Below are 15,626 nucleotides of genomic sequence, written 5' to 3'. Positions count from 1 at the left end.
CAGTATCAGCATGGCTTCTCCACAGAGCTACCACTCTGCACCAGTGTTTAACTGTCACACAGAGACTGGTTTCTGCAAAGAAAACGCTCACTCTGAACAGGAAATCTCTCCTATTGCATTATTATTACCTCTCTATTCACATACTATAACCGCTGCCAAAGAGAGAAGTGACATCTGAAGCAGATTTTTTGGTTGACAGAAGCAATTAAGGAAGATCAGGCAGACATTTCTCAGCCACGCTCCAGAAATCGTCTTTCTATTTCTGCTGGCTTATCATGAGTGTTAAAAGTGCCGTACTGTTCCAGCGTCCATGAGGAAAGCTCCCTCTCTGCTGAGCTTCTCCACCGACAGCTGCAGCAGTCTGGGCTGAGGGATGGTCCGCTCGTTGATGTTCAAAGCTCCCTGAGGATGCAGGAAACAGAAAGAAAAAGGTTAGTCAGTGGCAAGTAGATCCCCTGAAATAACTCTTAATATTGGGATGAGTGTTCTGGTTCAGCCCCCACCTAAAAAGAAGTATTCAGAGTTTTAGCTATTAAAGACTATAAACAGACTTAAATCTGTTTGTTATAATCTTTATCATTAAAAAACCCACTAAAAACCATAAAGTAAACAATGGCCCTTTAGCCCTCTGAAACTTTCAGACTCAATGCTTGCAGAAATCTCTCCCCACTAGCTGAGATATGTGGGCAACTGAAATTTCATCCTCCTCACCTCATCGGTGAGATCGTCGACACGGTACAGATCAGGGTGGATCATCAGCATGGTGTAGGCCAGCGGCTGGTACTTCAGCTGGCACATGGAAAACACCCGGTCATCCAGCCTGGTGCTGGTGCCTGTCCTGAAGGATTTCTGCAGGATGCACGCACACACACACAAACACACAAAACTGAATCAGTAACAGCTCTGTAATGTGGTGTAATGAGACCCTTGGAGAAAAAAAAAAAAACAAACAGTTTCTGAAGCGAAAATACTGACCAGATTAAATTTAATGTTCTGTGTCATTAAGCGAGTGAATGAACCAAGTTAAGGAGTTAACCTGTTTGAGCAGGGCAAGGATGAAGAGGGGAAAGAGTCTGAGGCAGGCTGGGGACAGCAGGCCGGGCTGCTGGATGGTCAACACAGACTGCCGGTACGAAGTCAGAGAGTCGATGGCAGCGTTGGTCAGCGCATCCCTGGCGTCACTCAGGCTGGCTGTCACCGAGCGGTCCACAGCTGGAGACAGGGACATGTTTGCAGTTGTCAGGAGGCACGATGTGCAGGAGTTTAAGATTTCTGACTTTGGTGGTGCACAGTGGCAGACAGCAAAAACGTATAGCATCAGAATGATTTGACACGCTACCACATGCAACAATCATGACTTTAGCTGAACATTTAGTGCACAACAATACTTTATAAGTTCTGTAATTCAAATTGGATATGCTGAGGCAGGTATTAGAGAATACTGCAATATATGACTTTTACACCATTCATGTACCAAAAAGTTTGCTGTTGTATCAGTACACTGATTTCCAAAATTAACTTTTAAAAGTTTATTCTTGACTGTGGAGTTTGACAAAATCTGATTGAAATTGTGTTTTTCAGAGGTATGTTGTAAATAACTGTAAAAAGCAACTCAGCTTCAAGATTTAGCATTGTGTACATTAAGGGGCAGCTGTGGGTTAGCTGTTGAAGTAGAGCCAGTCTGTGCCATATTTTGAAGAGAGCAAAATGCCAGTGTCAGTTCTGTATGATGAGAGATGAGCGGGGATCTGACTGCTCAGTGTGCGACGGTTGCTAGGTAACCACAGCTGTCGCCACTCAAGTCCATCTGTCAGTGCTAATAACACTGAAGTGGATGAAAACCTTGCCGTGATTTAGTATCAGGCCAATCAAGAGATGATCTACTGCATCAATGAAGAATAATTTCTGAGTGATGCTTTGCACACTTTGGAACTGATCCACATTATACACACAAACCAAAATGTTTTTTGGATTAAATGTCGTTTTCAGTTAAACTGTAAAACATTTCTGTGGTAAGAAAATTAAGATTCTAAAGCAGGTCTGCCATATTTGAGCAAAAGCAAGCTGTCTGACAAGGCATTCAGTTATGCACGAGAGCAGAACAACAGGGTGTGAAAGTGGGAGAATATTTTTTGTGTCCAACTGTAAATCTGCACCTTAAATCTGATCCCAAGCACATACAAGCATTATTTTGTGACAAAACATAATATTTTTTTCAAATCAACTGTGGTCCCTTATACACATGTATGATGGGGAAACTTAACACCTGCCGTGCAAACAGCAAAGCAGAAGACATCTGGTGCCCAGTGCTTAAACTTGGCAACTGAACCGTTTTGTGGAAATATAGTCAAACATAAGTTATTACTTCAAGCAGCGTATTTTCTGATGTCTTGAAACAAGTCTGGAGGGGATCCTCCAAAAGGTGTTGTGTGGTACAAACCCATGCAAGCCAACAGTCCAGTGATGGCCTGAACATCAGCTCCAGCAAAGACGTCTGACAGAGAATTGACCACAGGGAGACACAAGGTGTGGACACGGATCCTCCTCTCTCCTGTGAGAGAGAACACATTATTCAATAAAAATTCAACTCTGTTCAATTGTTTTTAATTTTCACAATGGCTTCTGGGGGGGAAAAAAATGGATTTGTGTGAGTGTGTGTGTGTGTGTACCTTTGCTGGACGTGTAAAGCAGCGCAGCCTGGAAAGAGACGACCTGCATGTCGTCCAGGTTTTCCTCAATGGACATCTGAACCGCAAAGCCTGCGTCTGGGTTCACGTTGGGAAGGGACAACAGATCTGTGGAGCGCACAAAGAAGTTTCCGTGGAACGTGTGGATGGACAGACCTGCAGAGAGACGGAAAGACAAAAATCAATCAATCTGGACAAATAATATCAAATTGCAAAACTGCAAAAAAAGAAATCCTTACAACAAAACACATTATCTCTCTTCAAAATTAAATCGTTCAAATGTTCGGGTCAAATATACATCGGGAATATTTCAATGCATTCAGGGGTCGTAGCAGACATACTACAAGTGCTGCATCTAAATGATGTAAATAATTGTTCTTTCAAAATATTGCTTTTTCCACAATTGTAAAGTTTAGCAATAGCCACCGCTATTATCTACTGGGAAGACAACACATAACCCAAACCCAAGTGGGTCATAATTAAAATAAGGCTGCAAAAAGCCTAAGATGACAACTAAAAAAAACACAAAGGCAAACACTGAAAAAAGTCTGACTAAACAGAAAGGAATGAAACTTGAAATTCTCAAAATCACGTCTCAAAACACATATTCTTGTCAACGCTTGAACGAGCACCAGCGGACCTTTGGTGCAGCGTATCCTCATGACTGCCTCGAAGCCAATCTTCCTGGTTAAGTATCTCTTCAGATCCTTCTGGAAGCACTCAACCTGAGCGGGGTTGTGCTGGTGGTGGTAGGAGGGGTAGTAGTAAACGCTCCCTGCAGAGTATCTGGATATGCAGCCTGAAAGAGAGAAGGCACACAAGAGTGGAGATGCTTATTTCTGAGATGATAAAAAATGCTTTAACAGCCAATTCCCAGCTCACTCCTCCTGTGCTTGCATCTGCTATTATGCCATTACCAATGATGCATAAATGTGCTGCGATTTCACTCACATTAACTGAGATCTAACCAACACAAAGACTGCCACAAATCACAAAAAAATATTAATATCAAATATCAATATTACAATATTTATTTTCTTACAGCCCTATTTTAAACCCCAAAATTAGTTGGTAGTTTTGAGCAACAGTTTCCATCAAGGCTTTTAATCAGCCTATAATAATGAAGTCATAATATTATCTCATAAACTTCAAATAAAAAATTATTTCCTCCTGTCGTTTAATACAACCAAAGCAACCAGAAATTGCATTAGAAATTTGACTCTACACTCAAAACCTGAATGAACAATATCAGACTCTGTCCTATTTTTCTATCAACCCTCTTCTATCCCTGTTCCGTCTGGGTCTTACCGAGCGATGCTAGGTCGCAGTACTGAGCGCTGAGCAGGAACAGGTCAACCGCCACCTGCTGGCCGGAGCAGTCCAGAGCCAGCTTCTTGTAGAAGTCTGTTGCTGGGGATAAGTGCTGGACATCCTGAAGAAAAAACACCAGGTGAGAAAATGAGGCTAAAAAAAATCACAGTGTAAGGAGGCTGCTGACAATGATCTAATTTCTGGGATTATGCTGCAGCAGAGCAACTCTTCAATAGTACTGTATGATGTCTCATAAAGCTCACTGCCAGAGCCCTTACCTTGGCAGATGCCCTTTGGTTGGGGTCTTCTCTGGACTGGAGGGCCCCCACGCCGAGGTTAGGCAGCTGGGTCTGAAAGACAGTCATCCGCCCTCCGGTGGGCGACAGGAGCTTGAAGGCTGCTTGCAGAGCTGAACCCAGGGCAGACTGGGTCTCCATGGTCTTTTCAAATAAATTTGGCAGGCTCTTCAGCAGGTCCTGCACAAGCTGAAAAAAACAAATATGGGGAGAGAGCTTTATTTTGGTGACCCAATATTCATCCCCGAGGAAAAGAAAAATGTTTGTTTCTCATTTCATCGTCTGTCCATCAAAAAGGAGGTCACAGTGAAAGTGATCCAAGTTTTCTTTCACTCTGCTGCGTGGTGCTCTAAATGTTGGTCTAAATACATGGTCTAAAGATACAGCTGTTATTAATGCTCATTCAGAATGGGGGAAATTGGGTATTCCAACACAGAGTAAAGAAATACAAAACATATGAAACCTAAGCTTTGAATTCAGTGTAATCAGACTCTTATTCATGTAATACTCAGGTTCACAGTGTGCACAACATTCACAAACACATTAACAGAGTAAATTTTCCTACCTCTTTGCATTCATTGAGGTTTACTAGAAGGCTGTCTGGTGTTGGTAAAAAGATATCTGTGGAGCAGAAAAAGGTACAGTCATACACACACTGCTATAGTCAATAAGGCATCAATAAGTCATCTTGATGATTTTTTTCCTCTAACATTTAGAAATTTGGACCCAGATGACTGTTTAAGAAATTTCACCTCAAGCAGAAGGTAGCTGTAACCCCTAGAAAGTCCTCCTGAACATCTCCTGATATTTCATGTACTTATTAGTTGTGCATTTTTGCACTTAGTTGGCATACAGTTGGTGTGGAGCTGCTGCAGTAACGAACTTCTGCTGTCAGCTGCGTCTCACCTTCGATGTCAGACACGATGAGCATCTGGGGTTGGGAAAGTCCCTCCTGGAGGTTGTAGAAGTGGATGGTGCTGTCGAAGGTGATGAAGCCCACCTTTGTCCGCGAGTCCCCTGGAAGCCTAGGACACACACACACACACACACTTAAACTAAGCACCCAGGCAACAGGAATGACCTTTTTGCTCTATTTTTACAAGGCCCACTTTCAGCCTTACATAAAGTAAGCATGTTGAGCACTGTGAGCGTGTTTTGCAGATGTTACTGAATTCCATTAGTATTAGTATTTAGAAAGGTATAACATGCAGGATTTCTTTTAAACCATCAATTAGTCATCACTTATGAGCTACTAGCCACAAGTGTGTGGCAGGCAGACCCTGTGAGGCAGTTTCTTATTTCCTTGCTATTTTACTGTGTTCAGGATGTTTCTGGGTGTCAATACTTTGGGTTGGTGGCTATTTGACAAAATGTCAAGAGGAACAGGACAAGCGAGACACGCAATCAGTGCATGTTGTGCGGAAGAAGTGTCAAATGACGCACCAAACATCCTTTTTATGGGAATGCACACACAGAGTGAAGCAGAAAGCCTGAGTTAACAAGGAAAGGTGAAAACCAAAGTGGTGATACTTTTTATCTCTCACTGGGTTTTTGAGTTTTGTCAAGCCAACTCATGAAAATAAAGCCCGGCTATGTCGACCATGCTTTGCAGTATTCCCCTCTGGTGTATATACAAACAACTGACTAATCCTACATAGAACGCATTTAAGATTTGTCTGTTGGCATTTATTAAATTAGTGGCAGAACAAACACAAGGAAACATTTACTTCTATTAAGCAAGCATATTCATAAAAAATGAAGAAACTTAATAAACAATCACAAAGACTTAAAAAAGTATGTTGGTTTATCGACACATTAATTGTCGAACATTTAAACTGAATTTGTTTATGGGTCCTGTTTAAAAAAACACTGCAGGAAAAAGGGCTCTTCAGTCCTCTCAACATCTCATCTGCAAATGTGATGTTATACATACGAATTGATGTTGTCCAGCAGTGATTGGCAGAACACATGCAGGTAGCCCGTCTCCACTGCATTATGGGACACGTCGAGAACAAAGAGGTAAACAGCAGGCTGTGGTGGCCTCAGCTGGGTAAATCAGGAAAAAGACGTTCATTTGAAGTCAATAAAAACAACCAATTAATAATTAAAATCTTTTTTTTTTTTCAGACAACAATATCATACATTTTTCTTAAATAGGATCAATGTCACTTAAGTGCTGAAACCTACCATGTATTCTGAAGGTGCAATGAATTCAATGGTAGCGTTCTGTACTTCCGGTCTCTTGTGTGGCTCTCCATACGATCTGCTGACTGGGTTGTACATGAACTCCTCTGGAACTACACACAGAACATACACATGAAGCTAAAGTACGCACTATGCACCTTTTCTGTAACTCAATTCAAAGTATGGGGGAAGATTGTTACTAACTAAAAATATGTACTGGGGTTGTGGAGTACATGGATGAATAAGTTAAAAAGATGAAAAAGTTACTAAATTACAATAAAAACGTATTTGGTTGAAATGCCTCCATTCCTTAAATCCTATTATAATATCATCTTTATACAATCACAGAACAAATCATTATTTAACAAATAACATTCCTTCTTTTTACCTCAATCTAACCATGTTAAATGTCTCAGAGAGACATGAAAACAATAAATACAACACAGACATGCACTGACAGAAGAAAATCACAGGCTACAATACAGTAAAAATAAATTATCTTTTAGATATATTAACGTGTATACCTTTCCTAACCTACAAGTAAATGCTTTGACCAAGAGTGGAATGACTTGAATTCACCAAGTCAACACCTCTGCACATCTTTATTTGCAGCTTCTTGTTCTTCTGGAATGATATAAACACAAACTTTGCGTGTTACTGTTTCTGAACCTGTCAACCCTGAAGCCAGTTTTGTCGGTTTCACGGCACCTTCTCTGAAGTTCATAGACCTCAAAAGGAAATATATTTGAGTTTGTCCACATTAGAGGTTTATCTTAGTTAACTGCACTAAAGCGAGAAAGTATAAGTAACTGCTGGCTACAAGATGTAAATATAGCCCAGTTTGCTTTGCGTAAATGCTGTAGATTATGTTGTAAGCTGTATCTGAACACTTGTCAGTTGCCCTCAGGGTTTGTTTTTGTTGTTTTTTCCAGACGATGATCTTTCTTCTATTACCCCCCCCCCCCCTTCATACCATCATTGACCCGATAGCACAGGTTGCACTTCCACCTCCTCTGGTCCAAGAAAGAGACAAAGGGGTTGATGTAGGTTCTGCAGGACCGACACCTGACGATGGTGCTGGATGTCACCACAGGAAGCTGCTGCAGGGAAAACCAAAGAACAAGACCAACCCTTCTGTGAGAAGTAGCTCCAGGCAAACTCTGTTTCTAGTTTGCAGATAGCAAATAGACAGATAACTTTCCTGTCGCTACACGAGTTGTGCAACATCTGTGTCCTCAATTAAAACAGAAACAAACTGAAATTCATTCTGAAGGATTATGCCCAAAGTGTATTTATTCAAGCCCTGTTCTGGGAAAAAAAAGTGCTAAGCAGATTCTCAGTGTTGAATGAGTCTGACAGAAGTAACCGTTTTACCTAAATCTAAGAGACACAATTGAGGTTGAGGCTGTAAATGCCTTTCAGACATCTGTACAGCAATGTGCTGTGAGGTTTCCTTTCATCCCTTTACAGTGCTGCAACAGAGATACTTTCCCTATCTGAAGTCTCCTCTTTATCGCTTACTACAACTTCAGTGACTGATATGTGTGCACATCAAATACTGAGGTATTACCGAGAGGTCTTTGAAGGGGTGGAGCAGTAGGCCCAGGGGCATTTTGGCCTTATTCAGCAGAGACTGGTTCTGAGGGATGCTGGTTAGCGTACTTCGGAAAACCCTGGAGAGAGACACAAACACAGAAGTTCAGAGTACTTGAACAGCGTGCAGTATTTGCACATGTACAAGCACAATGTGTGGTTGACAGGGTTAAGTGAATGGATGAGCATACAGGCAAGCAACTCACAGGGCAGCATATGATTAGGCAAATAAATCATTATGCTGATCTACTGTAAAATACGTGCAGTTGCACAGGTGGTAACCAAACCACAGCTAACATTCGGTTCTTTCTTGTAAACAGCAATTTAAAGTCTGACTTTAGGTACACTTCGAAGTTCTCGTTACACAAAATGACATCATATTGTTTTTAAAAAAAGAAAACAAAAACGTAAGGTCACAGTAATTTCAGTTTTAAAGGATAATAATGTAATCAAATGAAAGAGAATCAACACATGGTGTAGTCCATACTCTGGGTTGCAGTTGATCTTCTGCAGGTCCTGTGGGAGGCAGGGTGTTGGGGCAGGGATCGGGCTTGGCGGAAGCAGGTTCCTCTCCTGCAGCAGGTTGACCACTCTCAGGGCCTCTGGGGTGCTGGACTGGAGGCTCATGGCTGCCAGTGATGGACTCAGCTGGGCTGGCCCTGGGCCACCAGGTTGCTGACAGAAGGGAAAACAAGAAGCTCATAAGTTGATCTGATCCAAATACTTGACAGGATTCTAAAATTTAGAATCAATATGAATGGCCACCCATACTCTGATCAACTGGTGTAGATATTCACTGCTTCACATCTGACTACTTTAAAGCCAAAAGCTAGCAACGAATTTACATTTCCTGTAGAATTTTTCAGTTTTTTGTTCCACTACCAAAGTTCAACCGAGAATCTGATATTTACAAATTGTTTAGAGTCTTGAGTAATGATGACTAACAGCCAGTTATTTTCTGACACAAACTGTGTTATGTGTTTTTAGTTCTGTAAAAAATATACCCTAATAAACAAAGACAACTGTGTTGGTTCTGTGCAATGTTAATTTCATTCATGAATATTTTCCAAAATTCAAATTGGACTTCGTCCTTGGCAATCGTTTTTGTCTTGTTTGTTTTGGCTGATGAAAATATCAATAGATTTCATTATAGTTTTTTCTCCTCATGCCTTAGTTTTTATTTAGTTATCATCATCATCTTTTTTTGTCTGGAAAAAAAAGGTTGCTGATGAAAACTGTGACAAACATTATCCATCAATGAAATGAACACTGGTTCTGTGATAATGTTAAATTAACTGCTCCTTGTTCTGTTGGCTTTACTTCTACAAATGAACAGAAGTTATATCACTATGACAACCTCTGAGCTTGGAGTGACGTTGCGGTTTTGCATGTGTAGTAAGTGAAAAGCAAACGCATGGCAGAAAAGACAAAGAACATCATTCCAAAATCCAAAACAGTATATGACTAATGCTCTAACAATGCTCAGTCAGTGCTTGGCATCCTCTCACCTGCTGGTATGGCTGAGGTGCTTGAGTGTAAGGCTGCGTGGCCGCCTGAATCGCGGGATGCATGGGGGAGGCGGCATTGTGTGGGGTCGAGGTGTTCTGGTACCCAGGGGGGAGGGAGGGGTAATGGCCCAAGTGCCGACCTGGTGGTCCAGGCTGGGGCAGGCCAGCTGTGGCAGAAAAGGGAACAGAAATGAAGTGAACCCCTTCAAAAATGAGGCTGGTCATTCTGTACTTTTCATGCTGTTAAGAAATCCAGTGAAAACACCAAACAATGCGTGCCCAACAGACACTGTGCCCCGAAGCCTTCACCTAAGACATAATACTTCATAATGAAATAATATAGTTTAACTTTTTAAAAAAGCCTCCATAATCCCCAGAATGGCTGGGCACTGTGGTTTTTACCCAAACAGGACTAAACAGTGCATTTGGTCAGAATTCAGCAGACAATCATATTTGGTGGCTGATGTGTTACAGCAGTTCAACATTTTATGTCAGATTGATTCAAAATAAACGACAGTGGTGATGTTTCATGCTGATAAAGGAATACTGCTACAGAGTGTAATGGTATGCACTGATGTATTTAAATATTTCATAGACATCAGCTTAGCTCTATCAGGCTTTGTTTCCACAGACAATAGTGCTTAGTAGGATTTGCTATGTTATTTTTGTTTTTTGTCTATTTATGGGATTTGTTGATAATATGCAAATTATGGAAAATTTCCAGACTTATCCTTTAAACCTAAGAAAATCAGAGACTTGGAATTGGTTACAGTACACCAGGAAGACAGTGATTAATGAGCTTTGGGGGAGCTTTACTCGTGTGATGTTGTGTATTTAATACTTCTTAAATACAAATCAGCAACAGGGCATAATTTCTGTGTGTTCTGAGTGTTAAGAAGGAATTTAATACTAAAGGTTGTGGAATAAAATGTAAGGACATAAATGCATTTTTAGAAATACTCTGCCTCCTCCAAAAACTGATCTGAATTTGACGAGGACCATATGCTCATCCACTGCAAATGTGTAGCTGAACTCCTACTTGGTAATTCAAGACTACACATGTGGTTGGTGTGAAAATAAACCAATATGTGGCAGAAAATGCCCTTACCCATTTTGTTGTCAACATGATTGTAGCTGTTTGGTGCTTGTGGGCCATTGCCAGCCACAGTTCCTGTTTCAAAGCAAACAGAAGTGATGTGAATAATTTCAGTGACACTTTTTGGTATTTCTATCTGAGCATACTAACCCACAAGTGATGGATATGGATTTATCTGTCCAACAGTAAAGAAATACATATAAGATGGACACAGGAGCACTGAAGCAAAACAACAATACTAATGATGATGCTGATTATGGGAAGTGATGTTGTTTTAAAAAAAACATTTGAGGTCATATGGGTGATACAGTGAGAATGAATGAAAGAAAGAGGCAAACAAACTACCAACAGGAAATATGTTACCAGGAATGTACAGATACAAAAATACTGGGCAATACACACTGACTGATAACTCTTAACTGTTTGCCTAATGTTCTGCACTGCTCTTGAAAAGTAACAGATTGGAGTTCAGTATCAGAGAATTCTGCAGAGCTCGGTATTTGGCTTCATTTTAAGGGATGAAAAAAAAGAATGAGTGCATCTCTAGATACAATGAACTACACAGAGAGGACAGAATGGGCATCACAGCACTGACACAACAACTAACACCTAGTGACAGATTTGGCCACACCTGGACATTCAATATCCCCCTCTTGGCAGTTGGGTTCAGTGGGGGACTGAGTGCTGTTAACAACCCCCCCACACTGAGCTGGCATGTGGAGGAAGGAGAGGAGTTAGGAAAACAGTGGAAGGTGATCAAAACAAAATGGCTGGCTAATAAAAAGGACAAACAGCATCAGAACCAAAGTGACATGAAATCATGATCACCACTGAGAGCATTTTGACTTTACAGTCAGCACTGACCCAAAAATAATTGTACTGACATGAAAACCAAACCATACTTGCCTAATTTGTGAGGCTAACTGGCTTTGACCTCTCCCCAATTTTGCTAACGTAGTTTAAACAGCCACTGTCTGACCATCTGCAATTGGTCTAAGGTACTCATGGAAAAACCAACTCCAACTCCTTCAAAGAATAAATTGCTAATGCCTGCTGGGCTTACCTGGCCAGTGGCACCTTTAAGGCCACCCAAAGTAAATCAGACAATGTTAAAAAGTAAATAAATATAGAAAGTGGAGCAGTGAGTATAAAGAAAATTGACTTGAGGCACTCATTATATGGTTTCCAGGTCTGAGAGCAACGCACAAAAATCAAATGTGCCAGGACGTTCAGCAACAACAACAAAAACTTACCATCGGCCTTGGGGGGTGGAGGTGTGGCACTGGCCATTGGGGGTCCAGTGGGGGGTGGTGTGGGTTTCATGGTTAGTGGTGGACCTGTAGGTGGGGAGGCATAGGGAGCTCTGCTTGGTTGGTATGTGTGAGGGGCCATGTGATTCACTGGCGGAGGTGCAGTGCCTGGTGAAAAACATCAACAATGATTCTTCTTAGGGCTGTAACTACTCTTCCTCTAATCTTAAAGATTTTTCTTTCTAATCAATTACCTAAAATTGGATAAAATATGATAATACATGATCAATCATATCAAAGATATCATTGAATAATTTTCTTTCTGTCACCTTTCAGCTGTAACTTCTGTAAGATGATGACACACTTTCATGTACTCCGTCCATCATCTCGCATGAAAGTCATTCCCAATGAGGTTTAGGCAGATTTATGACTTCTAAAATTATGTCAACATTACTGTCATGTAAAACAAGATCATTCTGTGGTGTTGCCTCATATTATGTCGAAGGGATGAAGCATCATTGATGTGTAACATTATAAGCTCTGACTAGAAGGGACAACAGCTGGTGGTACCGCTGCCCCACGGCTAGCTAATGTCAGGACAATAACAGAGACATATCAGTGACAAACCATCCAGTGTGACTGGACTCGAATACATGCTTTGATCAATTTATTGATAAATACACGCAGGAAGTGTTTGTGTGTGAGGTATATATAACAGCATTGTTTTTACAAAGGATACTCATACTATTCACTTGGTGTATTACCATGCATGCTTGTTTAGGCTGCACTGTGATACATTACATTCATCCAAAACATTTTACTGACAAAATATGTTTTTGGTTATTTTTTTTAATAACCATATTGAACTGCATTATGAAACTATGAGCAGCACAACACAGGCCTCAATAGGTGTGAACCAGAAAAATAATTTCTGAGCACAGCGTGCAAGTAAAAATGAAATCCTAGAGTTTCCTGTGATGACGAGGAAGGTGAACAACACAAAAGTGTTATCAGTATGACAGGCTGCAAGTGTAATTTTAAGTGTAAAATGTGTGCAAGGTTGACTGAGCAAAAGAGAGACTGAGCGGAAGAAAGGTGACAGTAAATGCAAGACGAGCAGAGGGAAGATCCAGCAGCAAAAGTACAGTAGAGATTCGAATGTGTAAGTTATTAGCAACTGCAGCTTTTCAATACTATTAACGTCCCTTTTCTTGTTTCCCCAACTGTTAGCAAACTGAACGCAGCTCCACCATAGTAAGAACTGACTTCAGCCCTGGAAGAAAATAAATATCTCATCTGAGCTTCCCGAAACTGAGCAGGAAAAGTTGACACATGCAGACACTGAAAAAAAAATAAGCCCATGAGAGTAGAAAATGGTTTAATCAACACAGTGCATCTTACACACCGTGTCTGATGATGCTACGGCCAGACGCCTCCACCTATATGGAACAATTATATTGTGTGAACAGACACAACCCTTTTTTGCTTTAGGTCAACTATTATTTTACTAAAAACCTTCTATGTGTAGGCCTACTTATAAAATGTTTACTGATTAAAGACAGAGTGAGAAGAAACATTCTGATTGTGCTGCTGGGGGAAAGGTCACTAAAACCAAGCAGACTGTTCTTGTTGGAGTGCGATTGTGAACAGCAATTTTCAAGCCAATTTGAGCATAAGATTGAATGATATGCTGGTAACAGACAACGCTGTCATGTGACCTCTGCAGTACCAGAATAAAGATAGCTTCAAAAAAAGGAAAAAAGAAATCAAGGTTAGGTTACAAAATGCTATGACAAATCATTCAGACACTGTGACCATGGATTACACAACCAACTTCTTATTCTTCTGTGCTCATATCGCAAAGCCACAAGCCACTTCCTCCAGAGAAAATGTTAATGACTTGCTGACAAAAAAAGTTACTGAGATTCTCTCTGGGCAGTTCTTAACGCTGTAAGGTAAATACTAAAGGAGAGATGACCCTCAAAATCATTTTACCTAAGACAACCTGTACCAGAACTGAAGCTGAAATTTTGGATTGGGCATAAAAGCCACTTCATACTGCTACTTAAGAATCACATCCGAAACAATAAAATTTTATTCGAACTTTGTACCAATTCACAGTAAACGAATGTCTGATCCTGGGAGGGAACAGGAGCAGTCAGCCAACATGTTCAATATAAGAGCAGAGGGCAACGTCCAGCTCCAACATGTCAGCATTTTAGATATGCATATCTACAGCACATCAGGGAAAGAAGACAATGACAGGGAAAAGGGACAGGACACAGTAATCTTGCTATAGAAAAATTATTGGATGGGTAGTGTGTAGTAGATGACAGTACTGACTATTTTAGAAAACAGTGTCTTTTTCAAAAATTATGTGACTAAAATTAATTGGAAAAAGGTTAATAGACCTGATTTTACAGAACCTGATCCATCTTTTTATTCTCTAGAATAATAAGACTGCAACATTTGTTTCGCATTTGCTATAAAGTTTATACTGCACAGCGTTCTGATTTTACAATCAGCGGATATCCACAGAATGTTTGTATTTACGGGATTTAGGCTGACCTGAAATAAATTATTCAGAATTATGATTTCAATATTGTATAACTGCCTCAATCAAAGATTTGTTGAACTGCATCTTTTATATCCACAGAGGGTGCAGGTCCTTTTTCAAGGAGTCGGTCATACTGAGTGGCTATCTTTCTACAGTAGCCCAGAATGGATAAACCAAACAGCAGCTAGAGTCATTTTGTGTTTTTAGCAGCTACCGTTGAGGAGGATGAGGAAAGGGGTGTTCACTTTGTTCCAATCTGTAACCTCACTGATAGATGCCACTAAATTTAAAAACACAGGACTTGTAACAGAATTCTCTCTTCAACTCTGAGTAATTATTATATGCTTTATGTGAAAAAAAAAAATATTATGAATCTAGATGGCACAGTCTGGACATCAACAGAGGCTGCGTATTCCTACCTTGCAGCGTCAATCCATGTGCAGAGGCAGGGGGCATCCTTGGGCCTGGGGGCTGGGTGGGACCATGGGTCACATGGGCTGGTGGTGCAGAGCTGTAAGCTGCCGATGATGGTGGCAGCGGTGCTGTCGAGCTTGCAGATGGGGTCACATGATTACCAACAGGGCCATGAGGAGGTGTGCTCATGGATGTGGATGTGGGTAGTCCCATTGGTGGGGGAGCTGCGTTATATTGCCAGGCTGGAGCCATGGGCTGCGGTTGCTGTGGGTTTGGGTAGTGCACAGCAGTAGGGGGTGGTGTAGCTTGTGCAGGGAGCAGCCTAGGACCAGGACCAGGGCTGGCAGACTGAGGAGGTGTATGGGATGAAGGAACTCCCATTGCAGGCCTGGTCAACAGCGACTGGCCTAGGGGAGCTGGGTAGGAAGTGGGTGGTGGGCCAGGCTGGTAGGAACTGACTGGGGGGACAGGTTGGTATGGCCCAGTGGGATAGAGTCCTGGGCCAGGCGGTGCAGGAGCTTTGGCCTGCACTGGGCTGTAGGTTGGTTGGTGACTCATGCCATAGCCGAGTCCTGGCAGCTGTTGCAAGCCAACTGGATTCTGTGATGGACCTGGAGTAGGGAGGAAGAGAAATACAGAATTAACAGGTTAATGTTATGTCATTACATATTCCTCATAACCTAAACAACACTGATCCAGTTTTGTCATGCTTGACCAGTGCCATTATACA

At 41.3% G+C, this 15,626-nt stretch overlaps 1 protein-coding gene across 6 annotated transcripts in view; it reads right to left on the bottom strand.

The window, feature by feature from the left end:
- The window catches only part of sec24a (SEC24 homolog A, COPII coat complex component), a 28,892-nt gene that overhangs the window by 3,113 nt on the left and 10,153 nt on the right, over nucleotides 1–15,626 (bottom strand). For 2 of the 6 annotated variants that reach the window (XM_046409941.1, XM_046409937.1), the window contains exons 2-21: nucleotides 14,902–15,507; nucleotides 11,929–12,093; nucleotides 11,307–11,384; nucleotides 10,688–10,750; nucleotides 9,580–9,746; nucleotides 8,559–8,746; nucleotides 8,049–8,151; nucleotides 7,452–7,578; nucleotides 6,482–6,591; nucleotides 6,228–6,340; nucleotides 5,201–5,319; nucleotides 4,860–4,915; nucleotides 4,277–4,483; nucleotides 3,996–4,119; nucleotides 3,328–3,486; nucleotides 2,670–2,843; nucleotides 2,441–2,551; nucleotides 1,037–1,212; nucleotides 712–849; nucleotides 298–402 (exon numbers count right to left, since the gene is read on the bottom strand). In XM_046409941.1, the coding sequence (XP_046265897.1) occupies nucleotides 298–402; nucleotides 712–849; nucleotides 1,037–1,212; nucleotides 2,441–2,551; nucleotides 2,670–2,843; nucleotides 3,328–3,486; nucleotides 3,996–4,119; nucleotides 4,277–4,483; nucleotides 4,860–4,915; nucleotides 5,201–5,319; nucleotides 6,228–6,340; nucleotides 6,482–6,591; nucleotides 7,452–7,578; nucleotides 8,049–8,151; nucleotides 8,559–8,746; nucleotides 9,580–9,746; nucleotides 10,688–10,750; nucleotides 11,307–11,384; nucleotides 11,929–12,093; nucleotides 14,902–15,454 (3,036 nt within the window). In that variant the 5' untranslated portion in view covers nucleotides 15,455–15,507. The remainder of the gene's footprint in view (nucleotides 1–297; nucleotides 403–711; nucleotides 850–1,036; nucleotides 1,213–2,440; nucleotides 2,552–2,669; nucleotides 2,844–3,327; nucleotides 3,487–3,995; nucleotides 4,120–4,276; nucleotides 4,484–4,859; nucleotides 4,916–5,200; nucleotides 5,320–6,227; nucleotides 6,341–6,481; nucleotides 6,592–7,451; nucleotides 7,579–8,048; nucleotides 8,152–8,558; nucleotides 8,747–9,579; nucleotides 9,747–10,687; nucleotides 10,751–11,306; nucleotides 11,385–11,928; nucleotides 12,094–14,901; nucleotides 15,508–15,626) is intronic. The other 4 variants (XM_046409938.1, XM_046409940.1, XM_046409942.1 and 1 more) reach the window with 4 other exon arrangements.

The sequence above is a fragment of the Scatophagus argus genome, chromosome 14 (genome assembly GCF_020382885.2).
Source record: "Scatophagus argus isolate fScaArg1 chromosome 14, fScaArg1.pri, whole genome shotgun sequence".
NCBI lineage: Eukaryota > Metazoa > Chordata > Actinopteri > Scatophagidae > Scatophagus > Scatophagus argus.
This window is presented reverse-complemented; position numbering and strand designations above follow the sequence as displayed.